This window comes from Heloderma suspectum, chromosome 15, assembly GCF_057233095.1.
Source record: "Heloderma suspectum isolate Gila_16-S chromosome 15, 16-S_ref, whole genome shotgun sequence".
Taxonomy (NCBI): domain Eukaryota; kingdom Metazoa; phylum Chordata; class Lepidosauria; order Squamata; family Helodermatidae; genus Heloderma; species Heloderma suspectum.
The window spans coordinates 1,720,660-1,742,914 of NC_139472.1; the positions used below are offsets into that span (position 1 = coordinate 1,720,660).

Consider the following 22,255-nt stretch of genomic DNA (forward strand, 5'->3'; position numbering starts at 1 on the left):
CTGCAGCCGAAAAGCGCGTGCCCTGCTGGCGCGCCACGCCTCCTTTCTTGCGTCCCCCGCAAAAGGCAGCCTGGTCCACAGCCACAGGGGCGCGCAGGCCCCTCGCTGCCCCGAGAGGCGAGCGAGCTTTCGAGTCCCTCGGCGCTCCCGCTGCCGGCAGCTGGTCCGAAGGAGACGCGCCCTGCGGCGCTCGAAAGCTCGCTCGCTTCGGCTCGGCGCGCGCCCCCTCGGCTCGAGCGCTGCGGAAGCGGGACCCGGGGCGCCCGAGGCGGAGACGGGCGCGGGGGCGGAGGCGCGCCGCGGGGAGGGCGACGGCCGGGGCGGGGGGGGCGGGGGGGGCGCCCCGCCCCTTCCTGTGGAATGTTCCGCCCTGGCCGGGGGCGGCGCGCGGGGCGCGCGGCATAAAGGCGGAGGGCGCGGCGGCGGCGCGGCAGCAGCGCTCGAGGCGGCGCGGCATCCGAGCGGCGCCGCGTCCCCGGGCCGAGGCACGCGCGGAGGCGCGGCGGCGCAGCGGCGGACCGGCTGCGGCGGTGAGCGGGCGAGCGGCTGCCTCCTTGCCCGCAGAGCCCCTCCGCGGGCTTCTTCTCGCGCCGCCTGCGGATCGGCGGCGCGGGGCGCTTCGGCGAGGCGCGGGGCGCACGCGGCTGGCCGGCCGGCGGGCAGGCCTCCCCCGCCCCCGCAGGCGGGGCTGGCGGCCCCGATCTCGGTGGGGCGGCGGATCCATTCTGGGTTCAGGCCGAGCCAGCCAGACCTCTGAAGGAGCCGTTCAGAAGGGGATGAGCCCCCCCCCCCCCGGTGGATTCAGCACCTTGGGTCGCTCCGTTAGACCCTGGCTGGTTAGATCCTCCTCTAGATCACTCGAGATCCTCCTTGAGACCATTTTTTTGCCAGTGTGGTGCAGTGGTTGGAGCGCTGGACTGGAGCGGGTCCCCACTCGGCCATGAAGCTCACTTGGGTGACTTTGGGCCAGTCACTGACTCTCCAGCTCAGCCTGCCTCACAGGGTCGTTGTGAGGATGGCACCGAGAGGAGGAGGATCATGTATGCCGTTTTGGGCCCCTTGGAGGAAGGGCAGGATAGAAATCTAATAAATCAGTATCAATATGCAGGCATGTTTTTGGTACGTGAGCTGGTTTGTTGCCGAAGTGGATGTTGAATCTGTTGGGTGCAGCTGTTTGATTGTTATTACTGTACGTGTTTCTGATGGATGAGTTTTAGTATAACTCTGTTTCTTTTTGTTAGCTGCCTTGAGCACTATTTCGAGCAGAGAGGCAGGATATACGTTTAAAGAAATGAATACATGGCAGGTTGCAGGGGCCAAATTGATAGCTGGCCCCTTCCAGGATGTGCAGGGCCGTCATCACACGTCAAACCAGCACGCGACTATGATCCCACACCGCCACGGTACGGGGCCACATTCATGTGCTGGCTGGCGAAAGTGATGCTCTTGTCTTGTACAGCCTTTGGGTCCCAGGCACCAGTGTGGTGGGAGGGGCATTGTGATGCAGATGGCTGTCTCTTGGCCTCTCCTGAGTATAGCTGGGTTCACGGCCGGGGCCGGCTCCGCCAACCTGTCACACTCCAGAGGTCTGGACCGGCACCGTCCAGCATTCCTGGCCTTTGGCCGCACTGGCTGGGCATATGGGAGCCGAGGTCCCAAATGTCCGGAGGACGCCAGGGTGCGAGGAGGGCCCCCGGCCGTCCAGCTCCTGAACCTGGTGACTTTGTTTTGTCCTCATGCCGCATGCCGTGCAAGGATGCTGTCAGTGGCGGGCCAGGGCTCAGATGCAGCAGTGCCGAAGCAGAAGTCTGTCCTGCATGAAAATTATCTGGTGTTTGGCCGAGGAACAGCCGGGCCATTTACTCTGGGCTGGGCTGGGTCATTGGCTGGCCTCTTTTCCTGGTCAGCAGTAGAACATCAGAAGAGCCCTGCAGGATCAGACCAGGGGTGCATCTGGTCCAGCATTCTGTCCCCACAGTGGCCAACCAGCTTCCCTAATGGGAAGCCCACAAGCAGAATTGGGTGCAGCAGCCCCCTCCTGCCCAGTTCCCCAGCAACCGGTGTCGCTGCAGTGAGCGTTCTCTGATGGAGCCGAGGGCTGGTTGCTCGCCGTCAGAGCCCCTGCCAGGCCTGCAGACGCTCCCTGTTCAATCCCCGGCACCTCCAGTCACACCAAGATCATTGGCAGGCAATGGCGAAGGGCCCCTCTCAGCCCCGAGGCTGCAGCGCTGCTGCCATTCTGAGCAGGCAGCGGTGGGCCCCCGGCCAGCAGGCAGTGGGAGGCTCTCCGGACCTGAAATGGATTGGGGGAGGGGGCTGTCTTGAGATGGTCACACGTAGGGCGGCACTTGCTTCATAATGCGGCAAGCCAGCCCCGCTGCGCTGGGGGCCCCCTCCGCCGAGCAGGGCCCAGTCGTCTGCTCCAAAGTCCAACCCCAACGGCACCATGGCTAGATAGACAAATAGTCTCCAGCGTAAGGCAGCTTATAAAGGTGAAGGGCTTGCTAGGTATGGCGTGCATGAGTGCGCGCGTATATATTGCATGTGTGTATATGCATGTACGTGTGTGTGTGTGTATAATTATGTGTGTCTGTTTCTACATTGTATGGTGTGTGTGACTTTGCTGACAGCACAAGAGGAAAGAGAAAAGCAGCTCAGCCACACTTTTTTCCTAATCTGAGGGCAGCACAAGGTTACTTCCAGCAAGGACTGTGTGTTCAGAACAAACTGTGTCTCCCCCCCCGCCCCCCCCGCCGCTTTTCCTAACCACGTTGTTCCCCCCTTCGCATGCTCTGGGCATCTTCTCCCGCTGTGTCTTGCTTCGCCCCTTAGCGCCTCCCCCCCCGGGTCCCGTGCCGGGCTTTGCACTCGGAAACCTCGGGCCTGCCCCCAATGAACTGGGATTTAAGAAACCCGATATGCCGTGCAGGGCAGAGGCTGGGCGGGTGCCGAGGCCCCCGGCGGAAAGGGGGGGCCTCTAGGATGCCTTGTTCATTTGCCACCTCTCGGCACTCTTTCCACGCAACCCTCCAGTGCAACTTGGGATGTGTCAGCTGGAAAGAATTTGGTCACGGGAAGCACGCGTGTGTCACTTGCACATTGAGCCGCACCTTCCTGCCTGTCCTGCCTTGCTGTGGCTGTGGGATGAGCAGAAGGTACTTTCTTCCTACTCAGTAGGAGGGAGACCATAATAAGGGAGTTGGGCCAGCAAGGCAAGGGCCTTCCTCCAGCAACGGGAGGTGTGTTGTCAGCCTTTTTAGAGCCCTCCGTGTGTTGTCAGCCTTTTTAGAGCCCTCGTCCATCTCCGCTGAGCCGTGACTCACTCCAGGCTCACCCCTTCCCTCCTCCTGCTTTTCTGGCTTCTGGCCACAGCCATGTTAGACTCTGGACTTGGGTTGGCGGGGAGGGGGGCTCTTGAAGTAGTGATGTGTAGTACATTTCATTTATTACATTTCTATGCTGCCCAATAGCCAAAGCTCTCTGGGCTGTTTACCAAGACTAAAACTCTTAAAAATACAATAGCGTGCATATTACAAAAAGAGTTTAGCTAGGAATGTATCAAAAGACAAACAAAAATGTATCCAAATGATATCCCATGACCTGATTAAGGACCATGCCATATGCTGCCACATGGCTGGGAGAAGAGGAAGGTCTTAATCTGGCGATAACAGTAATCTGAAAAGATACCAATATTGGTGCCAGGTGGGCCTCGCTGCGGAGTTCTTTCCATAATTGGTGGGCCACCACTGAGAAGGCCCTCTCCCTTGTTGCCACCCTCCAAGTCTCCCTTGGGGGAGGCACCTGGAGGAGGGCCTTAGACGATAAGTGTAGTATACAGGTAGGTTCATGCTGGGAGTACAGCCTTCTCCAATCTGGTGCCCTCCAGCTGTGGCAGACTACAGTTCCCAGAATCCCCCAGCCGGCATATCTGGAGGGCTGCAGATAAGACTTGTTTGCAGGATCAGACTAGAAACAGGTTCATGGAACCCACCTCCTGGAGACCACCAGCCCGGCACGGAGGTGGCTGCAGCCCGTTTCCAGCTCTTTTGGCTGGTTGGTTTCTTGGGCTGAGGCTCCTCCTCTTTTAGGGAGCAGAACTCGCAAGTGCCAAACTGCGGCACCCTAACCACCTCCTTCCTTTGGTCTCCAGCTACAGAAGTTCGTGCCGTCTCAGACTGAAACCCAGCCAGGATGTGGATGGCTTTGCCCCCCTCCGGTGAGTCTCAAGGAATCTGATTTCCCTCTTCCTTGCCTCTCTTTCCCTCCTACCGAGGGGTGGCTTCCAGTGGGAGGAATAATCCTGGCCTGCTCCTTTCCTCATCCCCCGTGCCAGCCTGGGGGAGTCAGAGAGGACTAAAAAATCCCAAGGGGGGAGCAGCAGGCTGTGTGTTAAGCTGGTTGCAGCAGAAACACCAAAGTGCACCTTGCAGTGCATCCTACGCCTGTCTACTCAGAAGGAAGTCCCACTGAGTTCATCGGGGCTTGCGTCCAAGTGTGTATAGCGGCTGAGGGGGGCAACTTGTAGCCCTCCAGATGTTTGACAAGATTTTATCCCAGCCTTCTCCCAACCTGGTGCCCTCCAACTGCTGGACTACAACACCCATCACTCCCAAGCAGGTCGGGGAGGGATGCTTTATCCCATGCCCCCATCGGATACCAGGCTTGTCTGCAGATGCTGCAACCAGCCTGTCCATGCACTGCATTGGGTATCTCTAGGGCACTGTGTGCTGTGGAGGCTGAGGTGGGGAGAGGCGCGCCAGAGGTCAGCGGTGGCGGATTTGCAGCTCAGGGATCAACCAGGAAGTCATGAGAGTTTCTGGCTGAGATCTGTGGCTGGACTTCCCCCGTTGGGGCAATCTCTGCTTCTAGAGTTTCTATCTGTGGCAGAAGAGGCCAAAAATGAAATGAAAATCCAGGATCCTTTGTATGCATTTGAGATGGCAAAATCCTTTGGTAAGAAACGCAGACGGCCGTCGGCTGGAAATGCAGCCTCGAGCCGATCCAATCTGCACATTTTTGGCCAGAGCAGGAAGATAAAAGAGGTTGAGACTAACCATCGGTGCAGTGGCTGGTCCTTTCTGGTTTCCCACGGCTGTGTTCTCGAAGGTTTTCCATTGAGCATGATTTGATTCTGGGCATGATTTGTTCTTCTGAGCTTCGAACAATCTGAACTGATTATGGTTATGATTTTTCAGTGATCGCTTGCCTTCCTAATTGCCAATTACTCCTGGGTAGTGAAGCTTGCCACATGGCTGCACATACGTCCTGACCCAACGATGTTCCAGGTTGTGGCAAGAAAACTGTCTTTTAAAAAAATTAGTTTTAGTTTTTCTTTTTGTGCTCAAAATCCTTTCAGAGTATGCCTTGAGCCATCAGGTTGGTTTTTAAAAAATAACTGCATGCGCGTGCATTTTTGCTTAACTTTTTTTTTTTGCCCCGGTGCAATTATAAAGCGCAGATAGCGAGGCTTGGGGAGAACCTTGGTGATCTGTGGCCACATCAGAACTACGTCTGCTTTGGACTTCTCCTTGTCCTGTCTTCTCCTTCACAGTTTCTACAAACGTAAACCAGGGCTGCATCTAGTCCAACTGTCTGTTCGTCTGGGGCAGTACTTACTTTAAGATGGTTGCTATTTTGCATTTTTGCAGGGATGTTTTATTAAAACAAACCAACAAAACAGCACACGCATATCCTAGCTTCTCTTGTACCCTGTCCCTCCGAAAAAGACAACTGCCAACTAGTGAATGTAGCTGAATATTTTGCGTGTGTGTCGGAGCTGTTCTGTAGAAACACTGAGGCTTTATAGCAGGGGTGGCCAGCCTAGTGTCTCCTGGATGGACTACAATTCCCATAAGCCCCAGTCAGCATGGCCAGTGGTCCCAGGGGTTATGGGAGCTGTAGTCCAGAACATCTGGAGGGCCCACTCCTGCTTTATTGCGTAGTGACTGGACTGTGGATCAGTATGTCCTGGGTTTGAATCTCCTCTCTTCTACGAAGTGCTTATGGCTACCCGCCCCCTTCTGCCCATTCAGCCTTGGCTCCCTCCACCTGCAATGCAGGGATAAGAACACTGACCGGCCTTACCGGGATGCTGTGGCGTTCTTGCCTATTTACCAGTGTGAGACCTTTTCTATAAGGCCTTTCCCACAGCAGGCAACACCTTCCACCACACACGCTGTAACGCTGCCAGCCGGACCTTTCCCTCAGGTCCAACACCTTTACTTCTCAGGTGAGAGGACACACTGGCTTTTTATTCTGACATACGTTATTCTCTTATCACTTTTACCCCTGGGTAGCCACGAGCTATAGGATTTCAAAAAGCAATGGAATATTATTCACAGGGTTAAGGTGTTAAATAGTAAATAACCACTTTCCTCTCCTCCTGCACAAAAATAATTTGAGTTACAATAAGAAGTAACTTTAAACCCTTCCATATATTGTCTCACACACGCACCCAACCACCACTCTGGTCCTATAAACACAGATAGGCTCTATCCATCTCCTCACAAGCCTTATCTGTTTCTTCCCAGGCCCTGTCGTCCCTATTCGTTCCCTGTCTCACCTCCACAGACTCTGCTCCATTTACATATCGTACAGAGTGTTGGATTGGGAGCTGGGAGATCCGGGTTCTAGTCCCCACTCGACCATGGAAGCTCACTGGGTGACTTTGGACCAGTCACACACTCTCAGCCCAACCCACCTCACAGGGTTGCTGTTATGAGGATAAAATGGATAGGAGGAGGATTATGTATGCTGCTTGGGTTCCTTGAGGAATAAAGGCAGGATATAAATGTAATAAATAATAATAAATAAATAAATTTCACACATATACCCCCCCACTTTATCTCACATATGGAAATATGCCATACCTCACACCATAACACACTCTAGATCTAGTTACCAGAGAATACAGGGTCATAACATCAGTGTGCGCATATATATATATATATATATATATATATATATATATACACACACACACACACACATACATACATACACACAGATTCATAAATATATACATGTGACATAGGTGTCTGTTAGAATTACATTGCGATAATGCATGCAAAGCTCTCTAACCATCTGAAAATACTGTACAAAATGCTAAGTATAACTTAAGCGCAACCAACTGTATGGCAAGATTCATGCATTCTTTGGTGCATTCTGAACAGCTTTAAAAGCCCTAAATGAGCCTTCCCCAACCTGGTGCCCTCCAGATGTGCTGGACTGCAACTCCCATAATTCCTCAGCCAGCATGGCCAGTTGGACTACAACTCCCATAATTGCTCAGCCAGCATGACCCTTAGCCATGCTGGCTGGGAATTATGGGAGTTGCAATTCAACACATCTGGAGACATCAGGTTGGGAAAAGTTGAATTAGATGGTTGAAAAACTGGGCATACGCTTAAAATAAAAATAAATAATTGTTACGCTCAGTTTGCTAATCCATCTTCCTTTGCAGAGTAAATTATGGCAGGGTATGAAAGGTAACTGTGTGTGCGTGCGTGCGTGTCCGTGTGTCCTTTAGTGAGGGGCCTGCCATTCAGGCAACGATCCACAGTATGAAAGCAGGCACGTCACAGTGGCCACACAAGCACCCTTTTTAAGTTACTGTCTGGCAGCAGCGGCTCTCCAGGGTTTCGGACGAGTCTCTTTCCCAGCCCTACCTGCAGATGTTGGGGACTGAAGCTGGGACCTTCTGCAGGCAAAACGGGGGCTCGCTCGTGGAGCTGAGGACCCTTCCCAACCGGAGAAGGGCCACAGCTCAGCAGTGGGCCCCCGCTTTGCATGCAGAAGGTCCCAGCTTCAGTCCCGGCGACTCCAGGTAGGGCTGGGAAAGAAAGACCCCTGCCTGGACCCTGGAGAGCCGCTGCCGTCAGACAGTGTCGCCAGTACCACTGTGGTCGAAGGCGGATCCATATTCAATTCAGTCCTGCACTCAGAACTGTGAGGACCAGGATATTCCTTTACTCTGAGAACAACCGTCACGGAGTGGCAGAGCCTGAGCCTTGCATGCCGGTGCAGTGGGCAGCTGGGCAGTGGTGAACACAGCAGGGGAGAAGGCGCACTCGCTGTCCGTCTCGGGACGCACGTTCTAATGGTGGTCAAGCTTTGAGGTGGTCAAGTCTTGAGGTAGCAACGGCCCCAGTGATCCTTGTGGGTTTTTTTGCCAAGGCTTTGGAGGAGCTTTCTGGTCTCTTGCTCACGAAGGCATCTCTTTGAAGAGACAGAGGATTCCAAGAAGGAAGCCGGCCTTGCAGGTGCCAGGGGCACAACAGAATAGTCTCCTCCACAGGTTGCAGCATTATTCAGTGACACTAGAAAAGGGAGGCTGTAACTCACTGTGTTTGGAGGCCACGTAAATGCTCCCCGGCTGCCACGGAAATGTTCTCTCTGCTGCTGGCTCCAAGTTATCTAGAGAGAGGCATCTCTTCACACAGAACTGGGTGTCTCAAGTCTGTTATCAGGAATCACATGAAGCTCTCCGGTTGAGGGATGCAGTGCCCGCAGCCTGTCCACGTCTTGGTTTGTGGTCACACAGAGAATGCAGGATGCTGATGGTGGAAACCGTCACGTCATCTGCTTACTGTCTCCCTTTGGCTGGAGCGGCTGAGCCAGCTAATCTGGCTCCTCTCTTCTGCAGGGCAAAAGCGAGCGCGCCTGCTAGTTCAGAGATGGAGAGCACGCGTCACATGCTTCCAGCTGCGCCCAGCAAATGGAAGTTGGCCAGCTCTGCATCAGCACAGCTGGGGGGCAGGCAGGGAGAAGTAGAAGAGAGGTTCTGAGTGATAGAGAAGCAGACCAGCACAACATGAGCTCAGCGGTTTGGCACTGAGTGCCGGCTGTGATCGGGAGCTCCTGGTCCTTCCTTGCTGAGCAGATGGGTCGTCATGTTTTGGGGTGGGCTGCACTGGAATTCTTGGTGGGCAAGACAGGGTTCAGCGGCAACGGAAGGTGGCAAAATGCCCAAGGAAGGCTGTTCCATCGGTTCTGGGTTGGGGTCATGGTTCTTCGACAGTTTTGCGGTCACAAAAGGGGATTTGGCTTTTGTTCCGTGCCTGTGGGGCAGAACGCAGGAGATGCCCTGGCCTGGTCCTCTTGCTGGGTGGGATATTAAAGAGACAGGCGTGAACCCCAGGCCATGAGCTGGCCGGGAGTCACAAGAACAGTGTGTCCTGCAGCCCCATCAAATAGAAACAGGGCTCAGCCAAGCTCTGTAATGCGCGTGAGAGCAAGCGGGCAGAAATGTCCTTGTAAGAACTTCAGTGGCATTTTTCATGAGGTCTGTTTTCCCGTGTCTCCTCCAAAATAGGCAAGCCCAGAAGTTGCTCCCTGCTGCGGCGAGGGTTTCTCCAAAATGAATAAAACCAGATTGGGAAAAATGGGGGGGGTAATGAAAAAGGAAATTCAACACACTAAAATGGCAAGCAATTGGCTAGGTTGGCAATGCTGTTTTTAAAAGTGCCAGGATTTTAAACCAGTCATCCCCAAGCTGGTGCTGTCTGGATGGTTTGGGCTTCAACTCCTAGCAGCCCCAGTCGGCATGGCCAGTGGTCAGGAATGCTGGGAGTTGTGGGCCAAAATGCCTGGAGGATACCAAGGCGGGGAAGGCTGCTTCCTCCCAACGATGGGCACAACCCTTGTGCATGGGACGAACAAGAAGACGTGCCGGCCACCTGGCCGGCTCTTTCGCTGGGCTGGGTCGGGAAAGAGGTGGAACCAAGATGTGTCCATCCCGGTGTTGCCTCCTATTGCAGGGGTCGGTGGGAGCTTGCAGGGAGGGGGTGGAGCCCACCAAGCGAGGGGGGCAGGGAGGGGGGGAGTGTCCAGGAAAGCAGGTTTCACCATGACGGGGATTTTTACGGTTTTTTTGGATGTTGTTTTGCTCTGATCTGCTGTTTTCTTTCAGATGAAGCATCTCATGAACTTTCCGGGATTTGGAAACACGGCCAGGGCAGGGTGCAAAACACACTAGTAGGACATTGTCCCTTCTCACACTTTGTCTCTAAAGAGTAGCCCTTTTCTTGGGTTTTATAAAATATACGAGAGTTAGCTGTAACGAGGGGGGCGGTGGGCTGGCTTTTCTTTAATGGCAAGGGCGGGATGGTGCTGCTTTATTTTTTAAATAAGCGCAAACTGGGTGGTCGTGGTTGGATGTGTGGGTGGGGGCGTGGCGGGAGAGCGAAGCATCTCTTTTTCCTTTAAGGAGCACCTCCATCTGTGTGGAAGTGAGGCACAACGCGGGGCGAAGGGAAGCGAGCAGGAAGGACGGAGCATGGGGGGCGGAATCACTGCTGAAGCCGTTGCATGTGGGCTGCTGTCCGATGCCCCCCGCGTCTCCCGCAGAGCTCCAGCGCGCCGCACAGTGGCTCGGCATTAAGTCAGCGGGGCGCTGAAGCAGCACCGGCAATCCCACCTCCTGGGCCGTTGGCAGCTTGTGGTTCTGCCTAACGACTCGCCTCCGTGGGCCCTTCCCGCCCTTAAAGTGGGGAGGGCGATGAAGGAGCCAAGCGCACACCTGGAAAACAAGATTTCACCACTGGGGTCTTGCCGGGGAAGTGCGGGGACGATGCCGAGGTGGCCGGGACTTGCCAGGCCCGGTTGCCAGGGAGGTGGGATATCCTGGGCTGTGCAAGGTGCTCAGCAGGCTGTGTGAATGATTGAAAGCAACCACATAAGGACGTGAAACATGCTCAACCTCGCAGGGGTGTTGCTGGCCAGGAGACATGCAGGCATGGAGCTCTGTTGAGCATGCCCAGCGGCTAAAGGGAGCTAAATCAGGGGTGCTGAGATCACAAAAGACACCTAATGCCCCCAAACCTGTTGGCGGCTTGGAGGGTGTCCAGTGGCAGAAGCAGAGGCTCCGGTAAAGGCCCCCGAACCGTCTCTTCTGTCCTTCCTGCCTTTGCAGGGCTCAGCTCAAAGGCTACATTTCAGAGGGCTGAGCCAAGAAAAGCACGCAAGATCTCTTCGGCCAGACAGGTCTCTGCTTGATTCAGCGGCGCTGGCCCCCTTCTTAAACCAGAAAATTCTGACTTCAGGGGCAGGCTGCCAAGAGGGACCCCCTCGGCTCTCTCGTGACCCTTTTCTGACAGTCCCTCTAAGGGATTTGCAGACAGGGAATGGAAGTAGGTGCCTCCATGCTGACCCATAGGACTGCCTCCCGCTCTTCCGGACCTGTACCTAAATGACCACCTGCTTGGCCCTGGGGAAGCCTCGGCCAGGATTCCCTCTTGGTCTCACGTCTTTTTCTGCCGGCCTCCAGGTCTGTTCCAGTATGCCAAGAAGCTCTTCCTGAGCGAACAGGCTGGGCGGGCACAGGCTGTGGAGTTCGTGCGCAAGAATGTCGCCAACGCGATCTCTGTGGCAAACCTCGTCGTGGGCCTCTCCTCCGTCCTGTGCAGCCTCAACGGGTATGTCGGGGGCCAGTGTGGGCTGCCACCTGGATCTCCGAGGAGGGCAACCTGGGCTCCCATTTTAGAATCCAGCCAAGTGTGTGCCCCCCCCCCATTCAGGGCATTAGTGGGGAACATTTGTGTACCAAAAGATGACGTTGGCCAAGGGCTCACAAAATTAAAGACACAAGTATAGGATGTGGGCCTCCTGGCTTGGCAGCAGCACCTGTAAAAAGGGCCCAGGGGTCTTAGTGGATCACAAGCTGAATATCAGCTAGCAGTGCAGTGCAGCAGCTAAGAAAGCTAGTGCAAACTTGGGCTACATTAAGAGAAGCATGGGTCTGGTTTCCATATAACGACAGCCCACGTTGAATTGTGGGTTGTTGAATCGTGGGTTGTCGTTATGTGTGAACCCTGTGCTATGGTTTAACTATGGGTTGTTAGCCACGAACAACCAAGGAAGAGAACCCGTGGTTTCTTGTTGGGTTGTGAACTCTGGGTTGTTTGTGGTTAACAACCCATAGTTAAACCATAGTGCAGGGTTCACACGTAACGACAACCCACGATTCAACAACAACGCATACTTAACCCATACGCTGGGTTGTTGTTACATGTGCACCAGGTCATAGGAAGTAATAGTTTCACTTAATTCTGTATCAGTCAGGCTGCATTTGGAGTAGTGTGTTCAGGTCTGGGCACCCCATTTTAAGAAGGATGTGGACAAGTCGGAGCGCGTCCAGGGAAGAACAAACAGAACGGTGAGGGGTCTGGAAACCAAGGCCGACAAGGAAGAGTTGAAAGAGCTGAGTAGGTTTTAAAGGCAGATTTGAAGACCGCTATCACATATCTGAAAGGCTGCCATGCAGAAGATGGAGCAAAGCTGTTCTCTGTTGCTCTTGAGGCAAGGACCAGAATTAATAGGTAGAAATTGCAGGGAAGCAGATTTAGGGTAAACATTAGGAGGAACACCCTAACAGCGAGAGTTTTTCAGCATTGGAACAGACTCTGCTTCGGGAGGTGGTGGGCTTGCCTTCGCTAAAACCCACATTCCCATTTTAGAATCCAAGCAAGCGTGCCCCTGCCCTTGATGCAGGGCACGGGCAGATGACTGTTGTGTATCAAAAGTCAGGGATGTATGGATTTTGCTAAATCCATTCCGCCTATGTTTCGGGCATCTTCTGTCACCTGCTCATTGATGGAATCAGATTTTTTTTTAGAGACGTATGAGAATTTCGTTTCTGTTTGCAGACGCGCACTTGCGCTAATGTGTGTTTGAGCCCCAAAGTTAAAAAATGGTTCACAAGTCCACAGAATCCGTGCAACTCAGAAAAGGCTGGTCTGCTGTGGAAACTGCAGGTTGGATTCATAGAAATCCAAGCTCATTTCAATCGGTGGTGGATTCTTCTGACATCCCTATCCAAAGATGACATTGGCCAAGGGCACAGAACAATCACAAGCATGAGTCAAGGATGGGGAAACCTGGGTTGGCCGACAGGATGTGGGGAGAAAGGCTGAACCTCGGACTGCCTGTGTTGTCCTGGTGGCTGGCCTGCATCCCAGAAGTTGCCCTGGAGAATTAGTCCATTCAGCTGACCTCCCGTTGTGCTTGGCCCGGCCCCTCGGTGGGTAGGCGCAGCAGTGCTCACGCCATCTCTTTCCTCTCCCCTCCAGGCTACACCATTATGCCTGCTGGCTGATCCTGACGGGGTTCCTGCTGGACCTCGCTGACGGAGCCGTCGCCAGGCACCTGGACGCTTGCTCCGCTCTGGGTGAGTCGCTCCTTCCCGCGTCGCTGCCATGGCTGCAGCATCGTCTGTGGTTCAGCCGTCGACCCGCTCTGCTTGGTGGGCTGATGAAACCTCTGCAAGGAATGGTGATGCCGGGGGCCGCTGAATGGCGCTGTCATCCACCCCCCAAGATAGCGGGAGCATCACCGTCCTCAAAGAGGAGCCCCACGAGATGAGCCTCCAGTGGGTGGCATTGGCACAGTGTGCTCCAGATGTGACCGTGGAGCCACACCATGCTGCCTGTTGGCCCCAGTCCTGAAAATCCCCGGGGGAAACTGTGACCAAATCCAGGGATTGATTAGTTTGGGTGGGACTTTGTTTTTAAGCCATTTGTTTCCCATCAGAATGAACCGACCAAGCCCCACCATTTTTCTGCTGTATTAGCAACGTGACAAGCACCCTCCTAGATCAGGCCCAGGGTCCGTCTGGTCCTGCGTCCAGCTTCCCGGGGTGGCCAAAGAGGTGCCTGCGGGAAGCTCATAAGCGGGGCGTCAGGGCGAGGGACCTCTGTGCTCCTTGCTGCCCCGCCAGCAATTGGTATGCAGAGATAAAGCCCTTTTGGCCACAGAGGTTCTGTTGAGCTATTGATAGCCCTTTCCAGCCTTCCCCAACCTGGTGCCCTCCAGATGTTTTGGACTACAACTCCCAGCACACTGGCTGGGGCTGATGGGAGTTGAAGTCCAACATGTCTGCAGGCCACCAACTTGGGGAAGCCTGGCCGATTCTCTTCCGCCACATTTTCCAAGCCCCTCATGAAGCCAAGTGAGCGAAGTATCGGGGAAGAGGGGTGGGGGAGGACCGTACCCCTCGCGCTGGGCAGAGCGGGGCTCTGTGGCAGCATCACAGTTCTGTACTGCATTATTGCTCTGGGCTTAAGCCTTCTTCCTGCGCCTGCAGCCCCCTGGCACGCTTTGGGCCAAGCTTCCAGTTGGGCGGGTCTGCACGTCTCAAACATGGAAGCCCACTTGGGCTGGTTTTATGCCGAGGGGGCTGTGTCCTCAGGGCACTCCGGCACTGTCACTGGGCTTCTCAGGGGGCCTGTCTTGTCCAGGACTGACGCCATTCTCTGACGCTTGCAGGAGCCAAGCTGGACGACTTTGCCGACTTCACCTCGTTCGGCCTGGCTGCCGCTCTGCTCCTCCAAGCCCACGGGATCCTCGACGGGCTGCTGGTGATCGTGTACGTGCTGGCCGTGTTCACCCGCCTGTGCTTCTTCTCCAGCGGTGAGTCCTGTCACCGCAGCCAGTGTTTAAGACGGCTGTGTTGCATTTGGCTGTGGGGGCTTAACCATGGCTGCCCACAGCCGGGAATTGGGTGTCTGGAACTGGTTTCTTGTGGGCTGCAGCTCTCGTTTGGTTTTTCAACCTCAGGTTGTAGAGAAATAATTTATCAGTGAGTGAAATATTTTAATACATCAAAGGTCATCCCAATACCCTCTTGTGGCAAAAATTTTTTGCATGCAGATGTGCATTTAAAAATATGTTTCTTAAAAACGAGAGTATGGTGGAGGTGTACAAGGGCTTGAAGTCTCCCATCGCAAGGGCTCAGGTGTGCCAACAAGTCAGAAACATCCAGCTTTCCAAAAAGTTCAGGATCTTGCATAGTCCCAAGTCACCAGAATAACAGGTGCACTTTTTCAGACTTGGGGGTTCCCCAGCTGCAAATAGCCATTTTGGGGCTAGCGGCCTTGGAGGGATCTGGCAGTGCGGGGTCTCTTGCCATAGCGCCTCTTTGAGCCGCTGTGTCCATATAGGCACAGTTGCCTCATGGACCCTCCACTGTACATTTTTTGTGTCTACACCTCAGTGATTTCTGGCATGAGCAACAAACCCCCTTGTCTCCTCCAAATCCTTTTGCAGGGTCTGTTTACCCCAAGGGTGCGGAAACTCTGGCCCACGCTCCTAATCCAGCTCCCCAAGCCCTGCCCTGGGAGGCTCCTGGGGGGCTTGGGGAGGAGGTGAGGATTCCTTGCTGTTATCTCCAATCTGTGATCGGAGATAACGCTGGGGATTCCCCTGTGCTGAGAAATCCCTCCTGCTCGCAGGGGATTCCCCAGCTGAGGTGCTGGTGGAAGAGTGATCCTCCGCTGACACCAAGGCTGGCTCGGCTTTGCCCAGGCCTCCCCTGGCTAAGGAAAGGCCAGGTGGAGTGGAACTGAACCATCCCAGACCCCCTTTCTCCCCTGGCAAAGGAGACTGGGCCCACTCAGCTCCACCCGCCCCATGTTCCCTGTCTAGGAAAGCCCATGTGCAGCCAAGCCTGGTCCCGACCAAAGTGCCCGGTAGACGATCCAGGGAGCAAATGATGCTAGGGGAAGTGGCTGGGTGGGCGTGGCCCTGCCACCCAAAATGGGTCGGTGCCTCCGATTTACCCTTTCCTCGCCCGCAGGGATCCCCTTCATGTACCGGGGCCTGCCCTGCCCTTATGGAGCATCAGTACTGGTGACCACCTACCTCCTGACTGGGGGCAACCTTGTGGCCATGCGCATCGTGGCGCTGGTGATGATCCTCTTCATGGTGGACCAGGGGTTCTACCCTCATGACAAGGTGCTTGAGTCCCAGCCCTGGAAGAAGGCCGTCTATGTGGGAGGTGAGTGACAGGCAGGGCTGGCTGGGGGCCCTCGCCTGTGGCCATCTTGACTTCAGAAAATGGCCAGCCTTGGCTGAAAATTAATCTGTCTTTAGACCCGCAAATAGGTATATTTACTTAATCTGAAAGGGAGGGTGTGAAAAGATGGAGAACTGCGGTTCTTTCCTACGACCGTAGCACCCAGACAAGAAACAGGAAACCGACGGATGTCCCATATCTGAACAGTTCAGTAGATCCTGAGGGCCTGTCATGGATAAGATGTTGTGGTCTGTTGGTATTTGTAAGCAAGTTCGGAGAAGAATGGAAATACTTCAGAGTTTTATGTAGGATGCTAAACAAAGTATGGTTAAGGGCAATCCCTTCCCTTTGTTCTCATTGTCCTTCCCTCCTGGTCATTTGTACTTTCTTGTTACATATAAATAATAGTACAAAAATTGGAAAGGTGGAGATTCACACGTCAGATGAGGGCTGCATGAGGGGCTTCAGAATTTGGTGGGGGAAACGGCTCCCGGCAGTCCTCAAGGCCCAATCTTGTTTCTGTTCAAGAGGAGATCTTTAAGCCAGGGGAGAGGAACCCCCAGCTGTGGCCCTGATCTGGCCCACGGACGTTTCACATCTGGCCTGCGGAGGCTTTGGCTCCCTCTGCAGGCCCTGTCCCAGGGGTCTCCCCAGGGGGGCTTGGGAAAGGAACGGGAATCCCCGTTATCTCCTCAGCACAGGAAAAGCAGCCCTGACAGCAGGGGGACGATGATGTTGCGGGTTGTGGATGCTGGGCTGGCAGTTCACGAGCAGCCCCTTTGATTCGCACCAGATTGCTGGGACCTGTAGCTAGCGATGTCTGTTGGTGTGAAATCCGGCCCATTTGGGTCTTGCCAGAATCCTTCTGAGCACCTGACTCAGCTAGCAGTTGCAGGCCAAGCCACAGGGTTTCTCCCAAAATCTGGGAAAGCCTTCCATTTTTTATAAAATGCATAAATAGAAATGTGCACAAATTTTGGCTGCAATTAGTGTAATTTATGCAAACTGCAGCTGCAGTTTGAGCAATTAAGCAAATGGCGACTGAAATTTCTGCACATTTCTATTTACGCAAATTAAAACAACAACAGAAAAACCGCCAGCTGGCTCAACTCTATGCAGCTGGAGTTGGGACAGCTCGTGGGGAGATGAGCTTAGTTCTGGGGGTTGAGCTGATGAAATTTCAGTGAGCAACACCCCCCGGATGGGTCCCTCTGATGTCCCTGCCTGTAACACTCCCGTCATCACAGTCAGTCTCCCCGCCCCGGGGAAGCTCTCTGTCTCCCTCTGGCGTTCAGACTGTGACACCGGAAGGCTTTAAAGGGGTCCCGTCAAACCTCCTTTGTCCTCTCCAGTGGCAGCCTGTTGCAGCTGACCATTGGCCAGACTTCCTGGGGCTGATGGGAGTTGAAGTCCAGAACATCAGAAGGGCAGCAGTTTTGAGGAAGGCCAAAAGCTACTGGGATTAAAAGCAACTTGGGCTGGGATAATGTTAAGCTGGTGGGTTCTTGCAATCGATGGAACCCCAAATCCGGGCGTTGGATTTGCTGAGGCCCCGTTCTTTTGGGCTTACATTTCTGGGTTTTTAATGGAGGACCGTTCCCCTTTCTCTCCAATCCGCCACTTTTATTTTTTAATAGGGTTACAGTGTTTAACTGATTAGGTGGATAGATTCAAAGATGAAAATCCTTTTAGTCTACTTAAAGAGGGGTCACTGATTAAGCAAGCTGTGGCTTCTAAAATAAATTGCATTATCTTTAGTTCAAGCCCTCTGAAAAACTGCAGGTGGCAAGTGCAACCTTGGGAGAGGCCATTCCGCTTTCTCTGTCCACTCAAGAGGGAGCCTCTAATCAGACTATGTCTGCCAGTGCCGGCCCCATTTTGGAAGGCCCTTGGGCAAGGCCCCCTCAGCAACCCCCTCCCTCCACGGTCTCGCTCCTCAGCGCCATCCTCACCAGCTGCTCCTCCTCCTCCTGGCTCTGTCGTGCTGGCCTGCCAGGCAGAGAGCCAGGGAGCAGGTTGGCTGTGGCATCTCCTGCTCCCCTTTCTCCCCACCACTGTTGTCTGGGCCAGAGAGCGCGGCAGATCAAGCAGACTGCAGTAGGGAAGAGGGGAAACAACTCCAGGGGGTTCTCGTCAGTGGGCCCCTCCTAGGGTGTGGGCCCTTGGCAGGTGCCCAACCATGCCGACTCTTGACGCCGGCCCTGGTGTCCGCTTGCATGGCTCACACTTGCATGGCTCAAAAAGGAAGCATGCTTCTTGGTTTAGAACCACTGTTCTGAATGATATGCAAATTCAGTTTCTAAAGATGTTGACTGACTGACACTCATGTGTCTGATTGACCAAGATTTCATTAACAGAACAGCTGCTCTACTTTTACAACTATACCAAATATAGATTGAATGCCAAACACAACCACAAGTCTAATGGTTACAACAAATGAGTCAGTTGAAACATACCCATTTTTTATTCCTTATTGTATATTAAATTATTTGTTGCCTTTCGATTCACGCAGCACAACTCAAGATCATTGTTAACGTTATCTGAAACAGTGTGATGTAATGACTGGAGTCTTGGACTGGGACTTGGGAGATCCGGGTTCTAGTCCCCACTTAGCCATGAATCTCACTGGGTGGACTTTGGGCAGGTCACTGACTCTCAGCCTAACCTACCTCACAGGGCTGTTGTGAGGGTAAAATGGGGAGGAGGAAGACCGTGGAGAAAAGGCGGGATATAAATGTAACAATATATAAATTATAGCCAGAACCGTTCATAGCCATCTTTTTTTTAAAGGTTCTGGATGTGACTTTTTCTGTCCCCCAAATGTAAATCTAGCACCTAAGAGAAACCTAAATCATAATACCCTTTGGGTATTACATGTTCCACCTAATTTTGAAATACCACCAGTTCCAGAGATAAAGGGACATGCAAGTCTTCATAAAGAGCGTCTGCTCTCATATTCCAAAACTTTGAGCTATTATGCATTGTTCCATACGTGTGCAAGAACATCGGAACTACCTTATACGGAGTCAAACCACTGGTTGATCTAGCTCAGTATTGTCGACACTGACTGGTAGCAATGGCTGGCCAGGGTTTCAGGCAGGGTTCTTTCCCAGCCCTACCTGGAGACGCTGGGATCAGACCAGGGACCTTTTGCATGCAAAGCAGGGGCTCTACCCCTGAGCCACAGTCCCTCCCCTGCGGTCCAAGATCCTAACAGGAATGCAAAGAATTGTGCCCCAGGAATTTTCTGGGTTATAGCCCATAAAGCAGGGGTGCACAACCTTTTTAGCTGCTCTGCACACATGTAAAGAAAGCAAGAAAGTTCCTTTTGCACTGCTATGTCCCTTGCTCCTGGGCTGAGCTGTGGCCAGGGTTTGGGGCCTGAATTGTTGGCTCAAATTAGGCCCAGACTGGACTCCAAATGCACACCCCGTGCTCAACGGTCTGTGGGTGCCCCGTAAGCATGGCGAGCATGGAGAGGGGCGCCTCTCCTTTATCTCATGGCAAAACTAACGGCTTCCTTTGCTCATGTTGGACATCTTTGGGTTTTTTGAGAGAGATAAAACGGGAAACCTTTGCCAACGGGGCAGATATGTGCATATTTGCTTTTGCAATGGAATTGTGTGTTAGATGCTCCATCACTTAAATTCTTTCTCTCTCTGCCACTACAGGTGTTCTGATGGTCTTGTTCTCTGCCTCCTATTTTGCCTCACTCTACTATCTGATTTGGTCCACTTCATACATCTTCTTCCCAACGGCATTGTGGAGCTACAAAATCTAGCCCGTGGTCTCACGTCAACAAAGGACACCATTGTGTATCGCCGTGGCCACTGGCTCGAAGCAATCCCCAGGGAACCTGAAGACCAACGGATCCAGTGTCAACACCCAGGTGTTGCCTAAACCTTACTAAAGCTTTCACCATCCCGACTTGTCACATCATGGCTATTAGGTCTTCTCTGTTGCATCTGGTGGTGCTTTCCGCCCTAGGCAGAATGCGTGCCCGGCGTGTTCAGCAGCTCGGTTGCCTAACACTCTTGAGTTTCATTTTCAGTGTGGATAAAAATGTACAGATTCTATCTATATAGATAGGTATATGTATAAAATGCTGTATAGATTTGAGAAATTGGTTTTTAGATGTTTTATTTTTTTTCTAGTCAACGATTTACATGATGATGGCTTTTTGGGACGCATTTCAGGCTTCCACCGTTCTCACTTTGGACTGATCGGAGGCAGGTCCTGTATTCAACCGGCACCCCTGCCGCGTTTTGACTGGAAGGTCTGTGGTAGCTTCTTAAAGGGAGAATGTGGGTTTGCAGTCTACAAACTATCTAGATTTGCAGCCTTAGTTGAGAGAGCCAATGCAATAGAGCAGAATGAAATCTTAGAACTGGTTCACACCACATGACAGGCCAGAGTATGGGTTGAATGTGGGTTGTCAGGGAACCATGGGTTATTGTGTTGCGTGAAGCCAGCCATGCTAACAAACAATGGTTTGTTAACCACAAACAACCCACAGTTCACAATCCAACAACAAACCATGGGTCCTCTTCCTGGGTTGTTCATTGTGAACAAACCATGGTTTGTTAGCGTGACTGGGTAACGACAACAGAACAACCCATGGTCCAGTGACAATCCACACTCAACCCATAGCCTGGCTTGTCATGTGTGAAGGCCTTTTATTGTTTGTGGGACCAGGGAGTGGCTGTCCCCTTTGAGCAAATTGCCACGCCTTGGTGATACACCCTGGAGGCTGAAGAGCTGCCATTCCAGGCCGGGGTTCTCTCTCCTTGGCTCCAGGTTGAACTGGGTTGGGAGACTTGTGCGTGAAATTCCTGCATGGGCACCTTTGGGAGGGGGGAAATTTGGCTTCCCTGCAAGTGAAAGTCTTTGGAATGCGATGGAGGTCTTCTGATCTCCCGTGGTCCATTTGAGTTGTCAGAACTGCCCAAGGCAGCACAGAAAGAGCAGAATCTGGCCCTTAACAGGTGTGATCTTGAGTGACCTGTGCCTTCTAGTCCAGGGCTGTTTAAACTGAGAGCTAAGGTAGCCCCTTCATATGTCATGCCTCTTTAAAAAGCTCCAAGCAAACCATCTCAAGGCAGGGGAGTCAACCCTGCACTTCGCTGTGAAGGTGTCCTTTGTGGCTTGCAGGACAGGGGGTGGTAACAAAGGCCCTTGGTTCTAGCGCTTCTTCCTAAACTTAGCATAGAAGTTGGAAGGGGCACATTTGGAATTTTGAATGTTGTGGTCCCTCCCACAAAATGGCTCCGATGGGGGTGGGGCTTGGCCATTTATATAATGGCTGCCACAGTAGATTACAAAACAGAAGACAAGTTGGGAGACTAAAAGAAAAGCAATTTGCTCAAGAGTCTAAGTACCAGAGGTAGCTTCTGAGCTCTAAAACCAAAACCTCTCCTTCGAACCCAAATAAAGATGGTGCTGGGGGGCAGCACTTCACTTTGCAACATGCCAGCTTCCCAGTTAATTTTTTTTTAATCTTAAGAAATAAAATAAAAATCAGGAGAGGCAGGGAGCCTGGCAGGCACCAAGAAAGATGCTCTCTTGGGATGCTGTGACTTTAGCAATGAGAGAGGGCCTCGTCCCCCTCCCCAGCTAGAGAGGAGACAGAGAAGAAACATTATCTTTGGAGAAGCTGGCTGCAATGTTACTCTCAACCTGCAATGTGTGCCACAATGGCAGATGTACCACAACTATGCATCGTGATCTGTTGCTGAGAGGTGGTACTTTGCGTGGGTCCCAAGAAATTGTTGGATTTGCGGCGGGTGGTGTGTGGAGAAACATGATCCACCAATCTTTACTTAGACAGATGCTGGAATGGTGCAAAACCCCCATTAATGAATGCCCCAAGTCCAAAAAATGGACAAGTGGGTTGTTCCCACAGAACAGGGAGGAAGAACACTGGATGCTGTTGGACTGCAACTCCTGCCACTGGCTATGCTAGCTAGGGCCGAGTTGCCGTCCAACATCTGGAGTGCCACGTGGTCCCCACTCCTCCCACACAAGAACCATCTGTTTGCCCACCTGAAGACTTCCCAGTCTAAAACTTATTGGCCTTCACTCTGGGCCAAGCCCGGGCCAAATTATTTGCATAGATCCCAAGATTTGCTGTTGGGAAAACCAAGTCCCATTTTCTTGTGTAAGGAAGCCCTGTTAATATTTATTTTTTATTGATCACAGTAGTGAAATAGATTTGGAAAACTGATTCCTCTCTATAATTGTTTGATGTGAAAGGGGGAGAAAGAAGGATACGATTATTACATTTGTGTTACTGAGAAATGATACTTGAAACTAATGTTCTTGTGTTTGGGGAAATAAATTTTTTTAAAAAATATGAGAACGATTTCCTGTGGAATGGGATGTTTGGGAGCTGAGCGGTGGTTCTTATTACATTTCTATATTGCCCAACAGCCAAAGCTTAAGAGGGAAGTGGGAGGTTTAGGGATG

General features: G+C 52.8%; 1 protein-coding gene across 1 annotated transcript; it reads left to right on the plus strand.

Annotated features, from left to right (window-relative positions):
• The first annotated feature begins 367 nt into the window (after window positions 1–367).
• On the plus strand, window positions 368–22,134 carry TMEM269 (transmembrane protein 269). The gene is made up of 7 exons (XM_084822030.1): window positions 368–530; window positions 4,151–4,216; window positions 11,267–11,414; window positions 13,068–13,165; window positions 14,263–14,406; window positions 15,572–15,772; window positions 19,462–22,134. Exons 2-7 carry the CDS (start codon window positions 4,192–4,194, stop codon window positions 19,569–19,571), a joined length of 726 nt encoding a protein of 241 aa, XP_084678156.1. The 5' UTR covers window positions 368–530; window positions 4,151–4,191; the 3' UTR covers window positions 19,572–22,134.
• Window positions 22,135–22,255: the final 121 nt, after the last annotated feature.

What these genes read in the sequence shown, in the direction of transcription:
- TMEM269 (XM_084822030.1), top strand. Translation starts at nt 4,192, where the DNA reads ATGTGGATGGCTTTGCCCCCCTCCG. An exon ending in CCTGTGCTTCTTCTCCAGCG is followed by an intron (nt 14,407 to 15,571) that starts GTGAGTCCTGTC and finishes CCTCGCCCGCAG; the next exon opens with GGATCCCCTTCATGTACCGG. An exon ending in GAAGGCCGTCTATGTGGGAG is followed by an intron (nt 15,773 to 19,461) that starts GTGAGTGACAGG and finishes CTGCCACTACAG; the next exon opens with GTGTTCTGATGGTCTTGTTC.